This window comes from Micrasema longulum, unplaced genomic scaffold (genome assembly GCF_059751315.1).
Source record: "Micrasema longulum isolate JH-2025_06_02 unplaced genomic scaffold, ASM5975131v1 h1tg000859l, whole genome shotgun sequence".
Classification (NCBI taxonomy): Eukaryota; Metazoa; Arthropoda; class Insecta; order Trichoptera; family Brachycentridae; genus Micrasema; species Micrasema longulum.
Window position 1 is genome coordinate 966,467 of NW_028278051.1, and position 19,532 is coordinate 985,998.

At 31.1% G+C, this 19,532-nt stretch overlaps 2 protein-coding genes across 2 annotated transcripts; both read right to left on the reverse strand.

Moving 5' to 3' along the window:
• Positions 1-1,287: 1,287 nt before the first annotated feature.
• Positions 1,288-7,178, reverse strand: LOC148278584 (HIG1 domain family member 1C-like). The gene is made up of 3 exons (XM_088231182.1): positions 6,999-7,178; positions 5,048-5,142; positions 1,288-2,077 (listed from the first exon to the last, which is right to left on the reverse strand). Exons 2-3 carry the CDS (start codon positions 5,133-5,135, stop codon positions 1,887-1,889), a joined length of 279 nt encoding a protein of 92 aa, XP_088087308.1. The 5' UTR covers positions 5,136-5,142; positions 6,999-7,178; the 3' UTR covers positions 1,288-1,886.
• Positions 7,179-13,248: 6,070 nt separating this feature from the next.
• CAHbeta (carbonic anhydrase beta) lies at positions 13,249-18,724 on the reverse strand. Its single transcript, XM_088231189.1, has 5 exons — positions 18,488-18,724; positions 18,121-18,205; positions 16,427-16,614; positions 14,450-14,638; positions 13,249-13,582 (listed from the first exon to the last, which is right to left on the reverse strand). The coding sequence occupies exons 1-5, from the start codon at positions 18,578-18,580 to the stop codon at positions 13,373-13,375; spliced, it is 765 nt and encodes a 254-aa protein (XP_088087315.1). The 5' UTR covers positions 18,581-18,724; the 3' UTR covers positions 13,249-13,372.
• Between the last annotated feature and the right edge of the window lie 808 nt (positions 18,725-19,532).

Here is a 19,532-nt window from a genome sequence, read left to right on the forward strand (position 1 = left end):
TTCTTTTGACAAAGGGTGTTGTTTAAAAATATAATCACATCGATTACATATTAAACTGTATCTAAAATTACTACTTCAGTAAGCGTTATGATAATTCATTTGAATTTTTTAAACAATCTTTTCTTACTCATTTAGCAATCAGGGATCAGGCTAATTATAATAAGCTTGATGTTGCAACAACTTGTGAATGTTAATTGTGACATACAAAAAAAAAAACATTTCTGCGTAGTTAGGAGTTAGAAAATAAAGACAAATCAGAAAAAGGCTGAAAATTTATAAGTTAAACTTTAGTTATTCGACCATATCATTAAATACTGTAATTAGGTACATACTTTTGATAAATAACAAGTCATTTGCATCCCAAATGTGTCAGTTATTAGCAAAGATTACATCGAAACTGTAATATAGTATGTATCATTAAAATTGATTTAATTAAAATCCTATTACATTTCGGGGGTTAAGGGTCATAAGGGCGAAACTACAAAAACACAGTTTTGAGATAAATGATAAAACAGTTTTCAAAAAATAATACTGTCTTTTAAGGGCAACAAATAAAGAAAATAAAAAATACAGTTAAAAGAGCATAAAATGTTTTAGATACAAAAATATGAAACTACGCTTTCGTCTATATGACCCTAACTTGCGCTTACATTAGTAAATTAACAAAATGATGTAAAAGGTGTTTTATTCTTCTGACTTTAAACAAAACGCTTCATTTGTAGTTTCACACAAATTTATCTAGGTAACTACTTATCGGATGAGTTTCATCTTTTTGTCACTAACAGGATATTTTGTTTGGATATCAGATTAGTACTTAACACAAAACAGCATTTTTTGTAGTTTCGCCCTTATGACCCTAAGCCCCCGATTTACCTGGTGGAAAATGGATCGGTACCCGAAGATAAAGCTATTATTTTCCTTCATAATATACAATCACGATAACGCTACATCAGTCTAATTAAAAAAAAAGAGTAAACGCCCTTTGCCTGAACAGATACAATATGCATATTGCTGCTATACAATTAAAATTTACCAACTGCAAATCACTAACTTCAGGACAGCCAATAACTTTTCCCATTAATTATATTGCTTTTCTGTGTATTGTCTATGATATTGAAAAATGCATCTAGATTCTAGACAGCGCTAGAACTAACGCCTCGTCACTTACTGAGAAGGGATGGAAATATACACATTTGCCCTTATAAGCAAGTGACTGGATCTTTGTGCCTGCTTTTACTGCTTTGGTACTGAACCTATGGAAGGTCCAGCCTAATACTAGAATATATATTTTCTTTTTTCTTTAGATGGTTCCCACACAATGCAACACATTAAAAAATATAAAATAATATTTAAACAAAATGATTTCATACAATAGGTAACATAATGCTAATTAACAACTGTCTCAATAAACATAGAGAAAAAAATATTTTGCATTTGACTAGACAGAAATTAGCGGTTAATATTTTAACCTCAGTAGGTAAATTGTTAGATAGTAATTTATAAATAAAGGTAGATTAAAAAAATATTTATATTCAAGAAATATATCAATTTAATTAAGCATTGATAATGCGATACACCTTAGAAAAATACATAATCTATAAGCTAATAATTATAACTTTGAACATTTTTAATTCTCAGTGTAAAAGGGTATTTTTGATACCGACTCCAAAAGCCAAAGAAATATTACATATTTAAAATCGTCATTAAACGCTACTTCCGTATGTTTTTAAAACTGGTAACAGTCTTTTAATAGACATGCGAGTTGGTCAATTTTAATTGCATAGATAACAATATTATTTTGTCACATTTTCCACCACAAATATTAAAATAATTTACTAAGCTAAGTCCACAGTGTCGTCATTTCGTGAATCAATTAATAAGCATATTTATTCGCTTTTAAATTTGGGCCTGATGTAATCTGTGTACATTTGGTAGGAGATGCCGGCCATGAGTGCGGCTACTACGGTCCCTTGGGCTATAACCCTGAACTGCATGAGGTAGATGCTGGTGCTCATCCCACCTCTTCGTTTGTAGCCTAAAGCCCCGGCTCCAACAGCCGCGATGCACCCTGCGATTCCTAGAAATACAAAGAAATATTTTATTTGATCATTCACAAATGTTTCATAAAGTTTTTAGAAGAGAATTATTTTTTTATTACAATGTTGTAACAATATATCGGATATCAACATTATCATTCCCTTTCCGCACTTAATGGTGCATAGGGCACTGCATTGGTACACCAATCGCAGCGTATCTTGATCATTTTTGTTTCATGAAGGTGATCGGTCTTACGCTTCAGGTACCGGTCCAGGGAATATGAAATATTCTAGTTTGAAAACACCCTTTTAACCTTTTCCTCACTAAGCTTCCAAAAATCACACATGATCTGAACGGGGGTACCAAACGACCATAACGCCTACTTGTATATTGCGTACGTATGTTATGCAGTAGATATCAACAAACAATCATGGCAATTTTCAAAACTCCGGGTTTTTACCTCAAAAAGTCAAATTTGCTGGGCAGTAGCCTTTTTTACTATATGTGTGTGTAACTATCTAGCAAACTTAGAAATCTCCATTGAGGGAGTTACTGAGATATTTGCAAAAACTTTGGAAAAAGAATTGTGAGATTTCTAATTATGCTTCACCAACTCAATGGAGAATGCTAAGTTTGCGGTGTCAAGTAGTATAATTGAAATCTGTTTTTGCAAGATTTAGAGACGGTTTTGAATCACACTATTACTTAGGTAGGTAGGTTTTTATGTATAGTTTATTTTGGCATCAATAACTAATTTTCCATTTTTGGTTGAGATTTCTAAGTTTGCTTCCAATACTAAGAAGAAGAATTAGCTTGAATCAGATGAAGTTGATACTTTGAACTTCTAGTTTCTGAGAAATATCATTTAAATGAAATTCTTTGAAAAACAATAATTCTAATGACGATATTTAGTATGTGGTTTAATACATATATGAAGGTTAACACCTTGGCATTCAATAGTATATATATATATATATATGTATATGTGTAGATGCATTGATATTTGGCCAACTTAAAACATTCACACGCTTCAAGGAGTGCCATTTATAGAATAATACTCATCACAAGACAGCTAACAATAAGTTCTTTCAGACGAATAAGGAAACAAATTATTTACTCTGAGCAATTATTACAATACATTGTAAATTGAATGTGCTAATTTAATAAGATCAGTGGACATTGTAAAGCATTAACATGTGTCTAAAACTTCTAATATATCACATACAAATGAACGATATGAAGAAAAATAAGAGGCAGATTAAAGATTTAAATAAAAACTTGAAGTTGGTAATAAATATTATTAAATTCCCATCATCACCATCATCATTTCCGTAGCTATACCCGAAGGTGCATAGGGCACTGAATTGGTACTCTAATTGCAGCAAATCTTGATAATTTTCGTTACATAAAGGTAAGGTCTTGCACTTCATCCAGAAATTATGATACATTGGGGTGTAGAACTACCTTTAAAATCAATATTTCACATCCACCCTGCCAGGAATCGAACCTAGGACCTCAAGCATAGTTGCTTAAGACTTCAAACATAATGCTTCGACCATGACACTACGAGGCAAACTTATCTCCACTGGAATTTTATTTATTTTTACCCATCGAGTCGAAAGTACACGTCCAGAGTTTTGGTCAATAAAACCAATCGGAACTTTATTTTAGGCAATGGTCAGTGCGTTTGCCTACCATGCAAGAGGTCTAGGGTTCGATTCCCGACATGGTAGACATGAAATATTTATTCAAAAATATGTTTTTGCACTAAAATATTTCATAGACTGGCACATGAAGCATAAGATTGATCATCTTTACTTCATGCAACAAAAATGATCAAGATACGTTGCGGTTGCTGTACCATTGCAGTGCCCTATGCACCATTATGTGTGGAGAGGTAATTATGATGATGATGATAAAATTAATAAATAAAATCTCATCTGCGCCGCTACATCTAGAAGTTTCGAAAAGGTTCATTCTAGCAAGGTGTTTGTTAATTTCATCTGCAGTGCTCTATGAGGGCTGTAGTGATAATCCTCACTTGGTTTCAGCTACGTTTCATTAGGTCAAAAGAAAACCTTTACAAGCACCTCTTCAGCAACAGGGGCGAACCGTGTATAGAAGCAATTATGCGCAGCTTACCATTATATTTGACTAACCATAAAAATGTTTTACTGTAACTTTATTTACAAAAAAACAAATAAATAATTACTATTTATTTTAAATCGTTTCCACCGTTTGTATTTTTATCCGAATATAACAATTAATATCAATAAAGTGCGCCCAGCGGCTGCGGTGAGCCAAGAAACTAGCCGATTTTTCATACAAATAAGTATACTATATTTTGAATGTCTGAACCCCCGTGCGGGTTTTTCTCCTAGATTAAACTTGCAGATTACGCAAATTATTTGAAGATTCTTGATTTGGAAAACAGTAATTCAAACATTATTTCTTAAGGGCTATTTTTCTTTGAGATGGTACTTTTGACATGAGACCATAATTGCTTTCATGCGTCATGTTGCAGGACATATGGCGCTCGACGCGGCCGTTTTTAGCACTATTAATTTCTAGAACAATTCGGCCAGTTGACATTTCAATTGAATACCCAATATTGACTGAATTCATAGTGCTATTTTATATTAATTTTTTAATGAGTTATGTAAAGTAAAGTAAAGTATCTATATAATATAATATATCATAAAGTTACGGTGTTTGAGTTGATTTCATGGATGAGAGTTGTTGTATCACACAGAACCACAGAAAAATATCATTTTATAGTATATATTACTTACATTATATTATGTACCTTCTTTGTAGGTACAAATATATAATAAAATCACCATTCGCCACTGTTCAGTAGCTCCTACGCATTGTACAGAACGATTACAATCACAAAGGTACTTATTTAATAGTAACTATTTATTGTTTAATTTACAGACGGCGCTGTGACTATCTCTTGAGTTCGGCTATCCAATCGTTGGCAGCTAAACGAGCAAAGATGTGGACTTACCTAAAATCATGAAGGGTGAATCTCTGGACTTCCTTGCAAGTTTATCTGTATTACTCTCATCGTCGTATTTGAAGATTTCATCAGGCATGATTCAACTGCAAAAAGCAACAAAACAGTCTTCTTTAATGTTTATTCTTACATATCATTCATTAATAATTCCCTTTCCGCACCAAATGGTGCATAGGGGACAGCATTGGTACACCAATCACAGTGTATCTTGATCATTTTTGTTACATAAAGGTCTTGATCAGTCTTACGCTTCAGGTACCAGTCCAGTAGCTCAATCACAAATAACTATCGACGTGCTAATAAGCGACTTGATAACAATTTCTCACCGTGGTTTATTATCGTAGTCGCGATCACAACGGAACATCCGTGAACACCTAATATTAAATATTTACGTTTCGCGACGTATAATCCTGATAATAATTTGAATCTCACTGGTGTAAATATTCCAAAACTGCTATTTTTATTCATTTATTATTTATCATGCTATTTATTGCATTTAGCCGGCGGTTAGCAAGCCAAATGTCAAGAAAAGCAGTCGCCATAGTAATTGTAATTTAATTTTTACTTTTTAGTATCAGATACTCCTTACTATTTTGCAAATGCAATATATATATATATATATAAATGTCGATTATTCGCCAGTGAACTGTATTTATTTACGAGGAAGACAAACAAACTGACACGAGCATTGACTTGGAGATTACACACGCGTTAACTTAAGCATGTTCATTATTGTTCATTGTGATCGCTCAAATGCTTAGCATGTTTTTAAGCACGACGATAGTTATTAGTGATTGAGCTGCAGGGACTATAAAATATTCTAGTGTGAAAACACCCTTTTAAATAAATATTTCTTAGAATCAAACCCAAGATCTCTTGCATGGTAGGCAAACGCGCTGACCATTAAACCACGAGGCCGACACACCTTAATAACTTAAAATGTGTGTAAAATATATATATATTAAGGCCAAAGAAACAAGAAATACTAATACAGGGGAAGTTCGGGTAGCCCAGACGGCGGACAGTACCGGATATTTGAATTTCTAAAAACCCAACCACGTCACGCAAGTAAAATCTTATTTTAGATGTGTAATATTTAAAGTAAAAAATAATACAAGTCAAGCCCAGACACGAGTTAGTTAGATACAAGTTTGTTTTGTTTTCGCCTACATTTTTTTACTCGTTTGCGATTATGTTCGGAATAGTCTTTTTCATTGTGTCAATCTAAAAGACATTGGTAATTAATAGACAGCTATGGCCTACATGAGACATGTGTGTGTAAAATAAATTTTATACTGTAAATATTTATTTTTTTATGATTAAATTAATAACCCTTACAGCTAGACAGCATCTAACCCCATTTATTATTGCAATCATAAATAAAATGTAAAATCATTTGGTATGTTACATAATTATTAAGATGACCTTGAACTTTACAGCTCTTAAAAGCTCACGATGAAAAGGAAAATTTAATATAATTTTAATTTAAAGAGACAGAAATGTTTAAAATGAAATTTCGTAGTCGAATTAGATTTTATATAAATGAAGGTTAAGGTCGGATTTACATAAAAAACGTATTTAAAAAGTAGAAAGTACTCCGTTTTAAAAAATACAATGCACTATATTGTGATAGTAACGGGAGTAAATTAATGTTAGTTTAAAATTAATAAACCATATTACAGGAGAATTTAAAAATAACATAAGCTCGTTAACGAGAGTTTTGTTTGAAAAAACTAGAATTCGTAAAAACCAATGTCATCACATCCGTCGTAAATTAACCACGATGTTTTTTAAGTGTGTTTTGTACATATGGGACACGAAATAGTATTTACAAGTAATTATTTTACTTAATTTACAATGCGTACCCTTCAAATTTTCGATTCAATTTCCCGGTGTAAGAGGTGATGACATGTTGTGTAATTCATAAATAAAATCAACTCACCAAATTTTTCACTTGAAAATACCGTGCCTGTACTCCTAATAGAGTATTTTGATATTCTTAACTTATTACTAAGTTTTCTACGAATAAACTGCTTACAGAAACCTCGCGCTCTGTCAGCTGTCAAATAATGTGTCAGAATTCAGAATTACGAAACCTCTAAGAAATGCAATGCGAAGTGACACTAGACACCAGAGACAATTAATTTCGTAGACCGGATATGGCAAAAACCATAGTATATATTTTTTTATGGACTTATAAATTTAAAGGTCATTTTTTTCACTTAGCGCTAAGTCTGTAGATAGCATGAATGACTAAAATGTTATCAGCATTATCTATGAATCAGTGATTTGATTGGTTGATCAATTAATTTTTATTATATATATTATATGATCCCAACAGTTTAGCTCAATTTTAAGAAATTTAATTGCAGAAAAATCCACTTTTGAAATATAAACCTTGTATACTATATAAAGCAACTCCCATATAAAAATTAAAAAAATATTATTGATATATAACTTCCGTTATAAAAAGTAAGTAAATAGATAATTTTTATTTGGGGATACTAATAGTGGAAAAAAAGGAATGAGAGATTAAAAATGAACTAAGGATAACGTTGAAATACATAATTATTAAGGGTTTATTTGTAATTTTAATTTAATTATTTATTATTAGCGAATAATTTTATTATTTATCACGACTATTGTTTTAACACATTTTTGAAAATTTTTGAAAATGAAATGATTAGTGAAGAATTCAGATCTTTTGACAAATCTGTCACCTAGGGCAACACCCCTCTAACACTCGTAAAGGGGTTGTTGCCTAGGGGCATCACATTATTTTCTGTGCAACTAATTTACGTGTCATTTTTATGGTTTCTCCCCCATACAGTCTTTTGTGAGAATGGATTACTTTTACTAATTAAGGAAACCTTTTCAGACATCTTTATTAACTAACCGCATTGGGAAAAGTACAAAACATTTATACAGAATTCAGATCAGAATATGCAGAGAATCCCAAGTTGTATTTAGAAATTGATAATTTGACCAACGTTTTTTCTTTAAAAAATAACATTTATTTTTCAACAGTGTATTCCATTTTTAAATCAGATTATTTATATTTTGTCATTGAAAATTTCAGGTACAATAGTATCCCGATTGCATTTACATTTTAGAACTTAACATAATTAAGTAAAAAGACAATTTAAAAAATGTATTATTTATTAAATAAAAATACAATTACAATACATAAAGCATTGCTAAAAATATAAAATAAAAACATATTAATGGGTTTGTGACTGAATTTATAATTCCAGCAGTCTTTGAAGAAATTTTTGCACAAACCAACAAATACATTTTAATCACTTTAATAATTAAAATAATTTTGAATAAATATATTTATCTACTTTGTTCAAATTTAATATGGTTTAATTAAATTAAATTATGAAATTTCATAACTAAACTATTTTTATATCTTCGACGGAAATCCATCACCACATTTTTGACAAATTTGATCTCTTTAGAGCAGAGAGATTAAAAACATTTTTTATAATACATGTTCAGTAAAATTATGAAAATAATTTTTTAAGCATTTAAATATTTTTAAAAATCAACAGCATATGCTGAGCAGACGATGCTATAATTGTAGCAGAATCTGAGGAGGACCTGCAACGATTTCTGCACATGTTTAACAAGAATGCAAAATTATACAATATCGCAATATCTGTCAACAAAACAAACTGTATGACAATCGCAAAAGAACAGACAGAGTGCAGATTGATGATTGAGAATGAACCCATCGAGCAGGCGTCAAGATTCAGGTGCCCGGGACTGGAAGTCTCTGATCAAAATGATCTCTACAATGAAGTCCGCAAACAGACCAATAAAGCAGCGGCATTATCAAGATGTTTAAAAGCTTTGTCTATAAAAATACACATATGCATGTAGAAAGCAAAGTGCGAATCTGTATAACTTATGTCCGGCCGATAATGACATATGGAATTGAATCAAAAGCCGACATGACTAAAACAAAATCCATGCTTAGAACTGCAGAAATGAAGACATTTCGCACTATTCTGAGAAAGATGCTGAGGGACAGTATCAGAAACACTGTCATACGTGAAGCATACAACATAGAAGATATTGTGAGAAAGGGTAGGAAAAGGAGATGATTCTGGCGCAACAATGTGGAGATAATGGATAAAAACAGACTTCCACACGTGGTAGTAACACGCCACGGGGTAGCCGCCAACCTGGAAGACTTTCAAAGAGGAGGTGAGAGGAGTTCGGTTTCCCAGGAGACCTCCGTGTAATAAACGGATTGTTTTTCCCCAAAATCAAAAAAGAAGATTTTACTATGAACATGAATAGAAAATAGTTAATTAGTTTTCCCTTTTAGCTTCGTTAAATTGCAATTAAAAATAAAACATATTAACTTACTAAAATATAAGACGAATATTTAACAATTTTCCAATTTAAATTATGTTATTTATAGCTGACATTCCATGCCCGGAGGGAATTTATTAACTATCTATACATGATATATATAGTACATTCTTCTTCATAAAAATATATAACTGTGTTCTCTCTCCTGCTTTGCCTGTATTCTAAAACTGGTTGAGAATTAGTTTCAATACATTTGCGATTTTAAAGTTCAAATATAAATTTCCAATAATAATTAAATTGTGAATTCAAAATGTGAACGTTTAAATTTTTTATTCAAGACTTTTATCACAATATAATATATGTAATTACCACTCGTGATCTTTATTACAAAGTATTTAATTTCATTCAAGTCTTTCTCAGTGAATACTGCCAAGAACTTTATTTGCAAACTTTTCCTAAGTAATTTGTGCCAAAAATATATGTCTTAATTTAGATCACATTCATTCACTTTGAGTCTTTAAACAAGTAATTAATATTTTCACGATGCAGCCAAATTAAAACGAATTATACATTTCTTTGTTTCCAGCAGCAAAGTGAAATTTATTACACAATTTTAAATTTTGGCATATATCTATAATATTCTTAAAAATGTTGGCACATTTCATATTTCATAAATACGGTATACTTATTTTATAAAATGTGGTTGTACAGGAAAACGCCACGTTTCTCATGGGCTGATCAAGTGTCCAATGAAAGGGTACTGGATATAATGGGAAAATATCGAGAAATGTTAACCGCTGTCAAAAAAAGAAAGGCCGCATACTTTGGCCACATATTCCGGGGAGAAAAATGTACCCTTCTACAGCTCATAGTGGAAGGGAAGATAAAGGGTAGATGCAAAAGAACATCATGGTTCAGGAATCTTTGGCAGTGATTTGAAATACCAGATGCAGCAATGCTCAATGCCTAGGATCGAGAGGAGTTTCAAGTGATGGTCGCCAACCTCCGATAGGAGCGGTACGAGAAGAATACGATAAATACAAACATTAAAGTTTCTTCCCCATATCCAGGCGGCATTAAGAATACAGTCCTGTGTATGAAATAAAACCGGAACCATGGACGAGTATTTTCTTACCATGTTGCAGGTTTGATTCCCGGCATGGTGGGCATGGAATATTTATGTTAAAATGTGATTTTCATTAAAATATTACACTGTAACAGATGATCGAGATACGCAGCATTTGGTGTACAAATACAGTGCCCTATACACCATTGTGGATATAGGTACTATGATGATGAACGCGTATTTAAAATTTGTACAAAAAATAATAAAGTTCACATGCATTCAAAAAAATTGTGGGGCGTGTTGGAAAAGTATGAAGTAAACAATACACTTATACGTGCAGTATCATCTCTCTATGAGGAGAGTTCAGCGTGTGCAAGAGTTGATGGGGGATTCACATCTTGGTTTGCGATCTCAAAAGGCGTGAAACAGGGATGTGTAATGGCACCATGGTTGTTTAATCTATACATGGACAAATGTATGAAAGAGAAAGAACGTATGAGTATTGTAGCAAAAATTTATAATTTTTCAGTAAGCTGCTTGTTGTATGCTGATGATGCAGTTCTGTTAGCAAGTAGCAACGAGTATTTTCCAACCACATATTATTTATTTTATTACCGACCAGTTTCTGAGCTACTTATCAAGGTATACTTTACAAATTGATACAATCCTATTTTAAAATATTGTATTCATCCATAAACCATACCTTGATGTAGGTCAGAAACAGTTTGGTAAAAAATTAAGAATAAATGGTTAAAAACAAGGTTTTTTATTTTGATTAAAAAATAAAGTAACAAATCCATATTTTCAAAAACACAGAACATCCTCATTCTCCCTTTCAGTTGACATTTTGACAAGCTTAGTTCTAAAACATAACATAGAGCAATGATTGTGCACTATGGTGTTAATATAATGAATGTGCACGCATAGTTAAACACTAAATTATTCTAAGGTAAAGCTTTTTAAACAGGAAAAATAGAGAATCTGAATTTGTACTAACATTAATAATTTATTTATGAAAAGAAATAATAACCGCCATCATTAGAGGTCATTAACATAAATTGAACACTAACTCCTTCAATCCGACCCCAGAGAGAACTTTCTGACAAACGGAGTTGTTGAGCAATGGAATAGCCTTCCTGGGAAAGCGATTGGTGCACGCTCGGTTGACAAGTTCAAAAACCGATCGAACGAATAAAATCGAGTAGAGAAAAGTCCGCCTGTGTAGTGGTTGGCCCGTTTGCCTACCATGCTTGAGGTAATTGAATCTATTCCTTGGAGGGTCGAACATAAGTATTTATTTATAAGGTGGTTTTACAATGCATTATTTTACTAATTAAATAAAAGGCGACGGACAAATTTACGAAATAGACTGAATTGTACTGGCAATAATATGGGCATTAAAAGCAGTAGTTGTAAAATATAATAACGCAAATTTTCTATAAACAAAGAAAATTTAAAAAATGAATTATCCGTTCATTAACCGTTTATAGTGCATATTTTGCGTTAATTTATTAAAATAATGTTGTTTTTTACGATAATAAACCTATTGCATTTGAAAAAGCTGAGTAGTAATGTGACATAAGAAATATTATAAAATAAATACCTTAATTCACGTGGTACACACTTTGTTCTAGGTGTCCTATAAAGGGTCAAAGCTTAAAATTTGTTTTTGGAATATATGGATCCGAAAAGAGACCACAAGACCTCTAGAATGGATCCGGGTTTGTAAAGGGAGCTTTCAATACATTATTTCACCGTTCCTAGACTGGAACTTAAAGCGTAAGATTGATCACCTTACCTTACTGTAACAGATGACTGAGATACGCTGCATTCTTCTTTGAAAATGCGGACAAGGGTTTGATGATAATATTATTTATATTTTATAATATTCAAAACATAGTGCATTAGACGTACTGGAATCAGCTCAATGCTACAAAGTTGACCCGCAAGACATAAATAATAATTAATTATACAATATTATACATACATAATATAAACAATGATAGTACATATTAGCTTAAATTAAATAAAATAATAATAACATGGACAAGAAAATGAGGAATGATATAAAAGATTTTCTTATTCTAACTAAACACAAAATATACAAAAATGGAATTTGATACGTGGATTCAAACGATTATTTAAATGGAATAAAAAAACAGACTAGAAAAACACTTATAAAATATATGATAAAAACATAAATTATTCATAAAAAAAAACATTTTGAGGGGTTACAAAAAGCATAGATTATGAGATGTAAAAATAAGGTAGGAACCTATCATCTAATGAAAAGTTATTTAGTAAAAATTACATTTTAGGTCCAGAGTAATGACAATACTAAAAATGTACCTACTTAAACAATATGAAAATGACCTAATAAATCTTCATGCATTTTAAACACGAATTGTATTTTAGAACATTTTTTTTCCTTTGAGGAGATATACTTTGAAAAGTTTTATTAAAAAAAAATATAGGTCCTAGTTATCTAACAGGGTCTATTCACAATTTTTAAATATATATAATTATTTTTAAAGAAGCAAAAAATTACAATGGTTTAAAAAAGGCATATTTTGAATTACCTAAAACAAGATGTTTTACGTCGTATGTGACAAACAGTACTATTACGTTACCTTCGCCATACTACAATTATTGAGTTTTACGCAATGTTTTCTAGAAACCCACTAGACAGGGATGAGAGATGACAATATGATGCCAATTGTGAGCCCATTTGTTTTTTAATTTAAAAATTCTGAATGATTAAGTGTTTTTTAAACATTGATAGTTATAATATATATATATATATAACATATAACTAATTCTAAAATCACAAAAATCCGCTCAAATAATCAAAATTTGACCTAAGAACTTTTAACTGGAGACTACAAAAATATAATGTACTCCTTTGAGTTGTTTCATTGTCATTGTCCTTATGAATAATACCTCCGAACTTCAGACAAGAGTGTTTCGAAGGTGTATTCATCGATGATCACAAATTTTTTGGCTCTTCTGCTGAAGTAATATATGTCTCCGGTATAAATATCAAACCACAGAGCATGGATATGAAGATTATGGGCTTCTAGTCTCTTCTTTAGGAATCCGTATGAGGCTATATTTTGAAGCTGTTGAAGTGTATTCACCTAGAAAAATGATAATGAAGACATTTAATATTCAACAGTGTTTTGAGTATGTCAAATTGTTAGTGGACAAGGCATAATAGGTAATATGGAAGACTAGGCATTTACAAGGTTTATGACCTGCATTACGTTTACCATTCTGCCCATATTTGAAAATATTGGAATTTGTTTTATTTTAATCATGTCAGTTGACTTTTTTTAAGTAAAAGAGCTAAAATCTTTTTCAATGTGGGTTCTTTTTTTGAAAGATAAGTAATTTTTCTCGAAACTATGATATTATATAGTTTTCAAGGAGACATCTTTTAGTTTTATGTGGAGACTTAAATGTTAATTTAAAAGATGAAAATGCAGGTCGAATTATTGTAGGAATAACTGCACAAGAGAACAATGACGGAATCATGCACTGATAAGATGAGAAGGCAAATCATTGATATCGTCAGTTATCGAATCCAAAATATGTGTTCCCTTTAAAGGGAACACATATTGTGATATCACAGTAACGAGCGTCCATATGCTTGTACCCGCAAACAAAAAACTCAAAAAAAATCATCCCAATGAACAGTAAACTTGTTAACAAACCAAATCATTTTAAATTTCAAGGCAGGATAAATATTTCACAAAAACATAGTGATCCTAATGTAATTTTTGAGAAAATATACAAAGAATTTACATACACAATATATAAAAAAAAAGGAAATCAACACCTTGAAGACTTTTTAAATATGTATACCTACATAATTAATTTGACACATAGAGAAGCTGCACTTCATCTTTTCTCACTTCATCCTCCTATCTCATTCAGGGTCTTCCCACTAATCTCCTTCCACCCGGGTGTCCGCTCATAAGTCGAAGTTAAAAAAGTTTACTAACCTGAGATAATTTGTCTTCAATAGCAAATTTGTCTTCCGGGTCAATATAAGCTATGAATTTTCTCATATTGGTTTCAGCTGTGAATGCAATGGGTTTTTTAAAATCTCCATTCATTTTGAGAAATTTGTCCAAACTTGTTTGTGCGTGTGTACAAAGCCACGATTTCAAAGGAGATAATCTTCTGTTTTCCTATTAAAAATACAAACAATTCGAATTATTCACAACCCTTACACTTTTCCATTATTTCTTAGGTATATTGTCTTCAGTTTTCATGTTTTAGTATTTCTCCAAGGTCTTCCTTTAAATTTCCATGCGGCTCGACTGTGTTTCTACAGTTTAAATCAGGTCTGAAGAAACATCTTTATATTCTTTTTAAATCCCTCCTCTTTTCATAATGTAATAACTTATATTTACATATCCTTTCTCATTTCATTGAAGACTAGTATCGATTTTCATTTATTTACAAACCAATATTGCTAGTTCTAATTTAGTATCTATTTTATTTGGATTTTGTCTGCATACAAATTTAAAAAAAAACTTTTGTTTTATTGGTTGGTTGGAAAAATACCCCTTTGGAAATATACAAATATGAATGCACAAAGCATAAAATAAAATGTTGACAGTGGAAAGGCAAAAGTTCCTAAGCGACATGTACAAACGAGCTAATTAAAGCTTTTTTTTTTTAATTTATAAAAAAATCTCATGATTTTTTTATTTAAAAATAAATATTAGCATTCTTATAATTTACCCAATTATGTAAACTTTAGTGATAGTTATTTTTAACAATGTTTGATTATGTCCAAATGCTTGCAGACTGGCTGGATTTCCTCCCTAGGGAGTTGTTCATATTTAAATTTATTTCAACAGAGAGGGAAAAATTTTGAGAAGGGAATATGGAAGTCTAGGCATTTACAGGGCTTATGACCTGTCATTGGCTGGTTTAAGTGGCCACTTTACACACTGTGTAACATTCACCATTGTGAATTTATTTAAATTATATGGAATTACGCCAAAATAATAGGTATATGAGAGATTTTTTATTACGCCTTATCTTCGAAGAATAAAAAAATTTTTTTTTACACATTTGATGGTAGAATCAATATCCATCTTTTTTTTTTGTTTTAATAAAAGTTTATTATGAACTGTGTTCATGCAGTTAAATGCAAAATACAGCAAAGAAGTTTTAACCGAATGCTGTTTTACTCATGTTTTGATTCATGAGAAAAAATGCCAAGAAAAATTGCCAAGAAAAATGTTAATCAAAAATATAAAAAAATCTTTGATTGGCTCTTCTGTAAAGTTGCTACATGTCACATAGAAACTTTTTTCTTTCCACTGTCGATGTGATATTTTGGAAAAGGGGGTAGTGCAACCTTAAAATGGGAATTATAATAATTTTATAAGTTATTTATATTTTAAATTAGAGTTATAATTATTTTGGAGGTGCATTTTATTTATAACATATTCAAAAAGTATCAGTGCTGCCATTGAAAAAAATGTTTCAGAATGATGACTTTACAAATTACAAATTCTATTTTCTTTCATTTTCCCATAGACAAAACATTACAAAATGTTTGGTACACACTTATAAATGATTATAATTACGTTTCTACCTCTCTGATAGAGTGAAAACTCATGTTAAGAGAGGGAGTTCGTTTTACATTTATTTTAATACATTTATTTATTACATTTTATTTACATTTCATTTTTACTATCTTAAACAGATTCCTTAAAATTAGAAATTATATTTTAAAAGATACACAATTTTCTACTGTATGGAGTGTGTTTTTTTTCCGTGTTTTTTGTGTGTTTTTTTTATTTAGATTGAAATGTTTTAATATTTGGTATTGATTTTAAGATTTCAAGAAGATTATTCAATTAGTTATTTCATGCAATAAAATTATTTATTTAATAAATTCATACATTTTTGTGATCATTCACAAAAATGAATACTTCAATTGTCACCAAATCATTTACCTTTGATGACTCTTGTTTATCTCGCAGAGTGTAGAGTAAATTCATGGCCTTGCAGTCTGTATGACCACAGACTATAATATGGCGAATATCATTGACAATGCATCCCAACTCTAGCGCGGCCGGCTCGCAGCTCGTGTGTTCATCTACAAAATGCTGAGAGTGTGGTATCAGGTTTCCAGCATTACGAACTGCAAGGTTTAATAATACGAAATATTATTGTAAAATTTGAAAAATACAAAATAGAAATCCTATTTGAGAAGATACGGAAATCTAAGCATTCACAGCCATTATAGTTAATCACTCTTCACACTTCTTATTGTCATATAGCAATACACAAAAGCACATTTCTTGTTCGTGATATAATCTTAAAGATATAAAATATTGTTAAAATTAAACATTTAAAGTTTATTTTTATTATTATTGTTGTTCACATATAATTAGTGAAAGACGTCTATTGTTATTATTAGCTTTTTTATGAATTGTATGAGTATTGTAGTTTATTTTACTGTTTGTGAAATGAAAATAAAAAATATAAAAAAATAGATTAAAAAAAAAACATTATTAGATGCATATAATTAAGAATAGTCCAGAAACCGCATACCCACATAAAACAGAAGGCGACTAAACTACTCATAAATGAGTAGGTTTACGTTTTGACCCATTAGTTTCTTTGTAGACGTCGCTCAGTACGCAACTCCTGATTTGAATGCAACTATGCCGTGTTGTCTCCTTTTAAAGTGTAGAAATACTGCTAAGATCTTAAAGAAACAGGATGCAGGATGAAACAATCACATTTCATGTGTAATTAGCAAATGAATGTGTATGTAACAAATGCATTACATAAAAATTGGATTATTTTTCCATCTGTCAGATTTTCGAAGAAACAAAATGAACATTTCGTTAGTGTTGCCAGGGTAGTAAATTGTTTTACCCTACTTTGCTCATCTAATGAGAGAACTAATGAAAATTGGATTTCGGATTAAACAACTCTATCGTGGACATTTGACCGACTTTATCTTTAAAACATCAAATATTATTTAACATGATATAAAAATATCCGTTTTATGTAAAATAAAATTTGTTTTATGTTTTAAGTTTAAAGTTCATTAATTCAATTACTCTTATTAAATGACCCTTTACTTATCTACTCTGTTGTGTCAATCAATATTTCCGCGTGCACAATAAATTTTAGAGAAATTAACAGATTGCTTTTTTTTAACCTTACATTTGTGTTATAATTATATTTTTTCCCACCGTGCAACATTACGCTGCGGCATTACGAATGCGCGCGGCGAAAGTGAAGCATAGTGGGGGAATTATTGGACACAGTCCGATGTATTCGAATATGATTCTACGCTCCTTCTGGACTATTTTTAATTCTATAGTTTAGACATGGTAACCGATTTATAGTAAATTCAAAGTGCGGTATTTTACATGATAAATCATAATATTAATTATTCTTCCCAACAGAAAAATATAAATACCGCCATAATTTTTTTGTTGTTGTTATTTTGATGTATTTAATATGATTTTTTCCGTTAAAAGCTGTTTTGATTCATTAAAGTTTTCATTTGACATTTCATTTTCTCTTTTCTAAAAACAATATTTGAAAATTAAAAAGTGAAATTTCCCGCCTAAAATTGTTCAGTTAAAGTTCGAAAAAAATTGATTGATATATTGAAAAATTTGCTTACCTACGAACATGTCCCCTACGCAAGTTTCTGTAAATCGCGTCGGAATCATTCTACTGTCCATACATGTAAAAAATACGGCTTTGGGCTGAAAAATAATCATTTAATTGGTATTTTAATACATAATATTGAAAAGGAATGGCTATGAAGTTCACCCAAGCGAATCCCTGCACAACAAAACTTTAACAAAAATAAAAAAATACATGGGACTTGCGTACAAGGTATAATGTTTTGTATTCTACGCCATAAAAATGAAATTATTTTATTACTTAGTGTTACTATTTTCCTAGTATCAATTATCAATCGCGGGGCTCGAAAGAAACTTTATCTAACGTGATGAGAAACGTCAAAATGTAATGTCAAAACTCACCTGCGGATTATCCTTTACTTTTTGAAACTGTTTGACCATAACGTCTCTGTCTAAATACCGGTATCGCATAATTCCTCTTAGAATTCGGTCCATTTTCACGAGTATTTAGAAAATACATCGCGATAAAGAGACAAGCATACCCATTGCAGTCTACGCGCCGACTTGTTATGTGACGTATCGCGGCGCATCGCGATGTTTCGTCATGAAAAACACGAATACATTGCATAAATAACATATATATCAGAGTTGACTTTTGAAGATAAGTTGACGAACAAGTTCTAAATCAAAATAACTAACTAAGCATTCACACAATTTTACGTTATCTGAAACCGGTAGGTACCTACTTGAGTTGGTACATACCTATATGTAAATACGATAAAATTTAATGAGGAAGTTTAGTGTCTTTTTTTTATTTGTTAATAGACTAATTAACTAAGCCAATCAAAACATATATATATCGTATTATCAGCGCTATGATTCGTATTTCTGAAATAACTCCGCGTGTGACGTCATAGGTTGGTCTCTGCGTTAGTTCTTCCGATTGGTTCGTTTACGGTAAGCCAACCGGATATCCTTCACGCTCTAATATCATTGGTTGGTTCATATGAACCAGTGACGTCGATCAAAGTAGTGCGTTTTTATTAATATATTTTTTTATTATTGTTTTCGTTCATTTTCAAGAAACTTTGGTTTACAATTTAATGCTCTAATTTTTACCGCACGCAAGAAAACATTTTTAGTATACAATTTCCCATAGGGCTGAAGTTTCTCATTAGACAGGGCCAAACACCTAACATAATTATTTTTAATATATATTCCATTGTACTTACATTGAAAATGTCTGCAGCTTGAGATTTCAATTGATTTCAACACATTTAACAGTACAGCACCCAAAATATGGCACTTCATGTTTGTTATGCCATGCATGGCTTTGTATTCAGTTTCCGTGTACCTGGTCGACATACCCGCCACAGATCTCCCTTTTGTTCTGCAAGTTCTAGGACCAACTATCACATACACTCGCCTATCCCTAGGCTCCACAGAT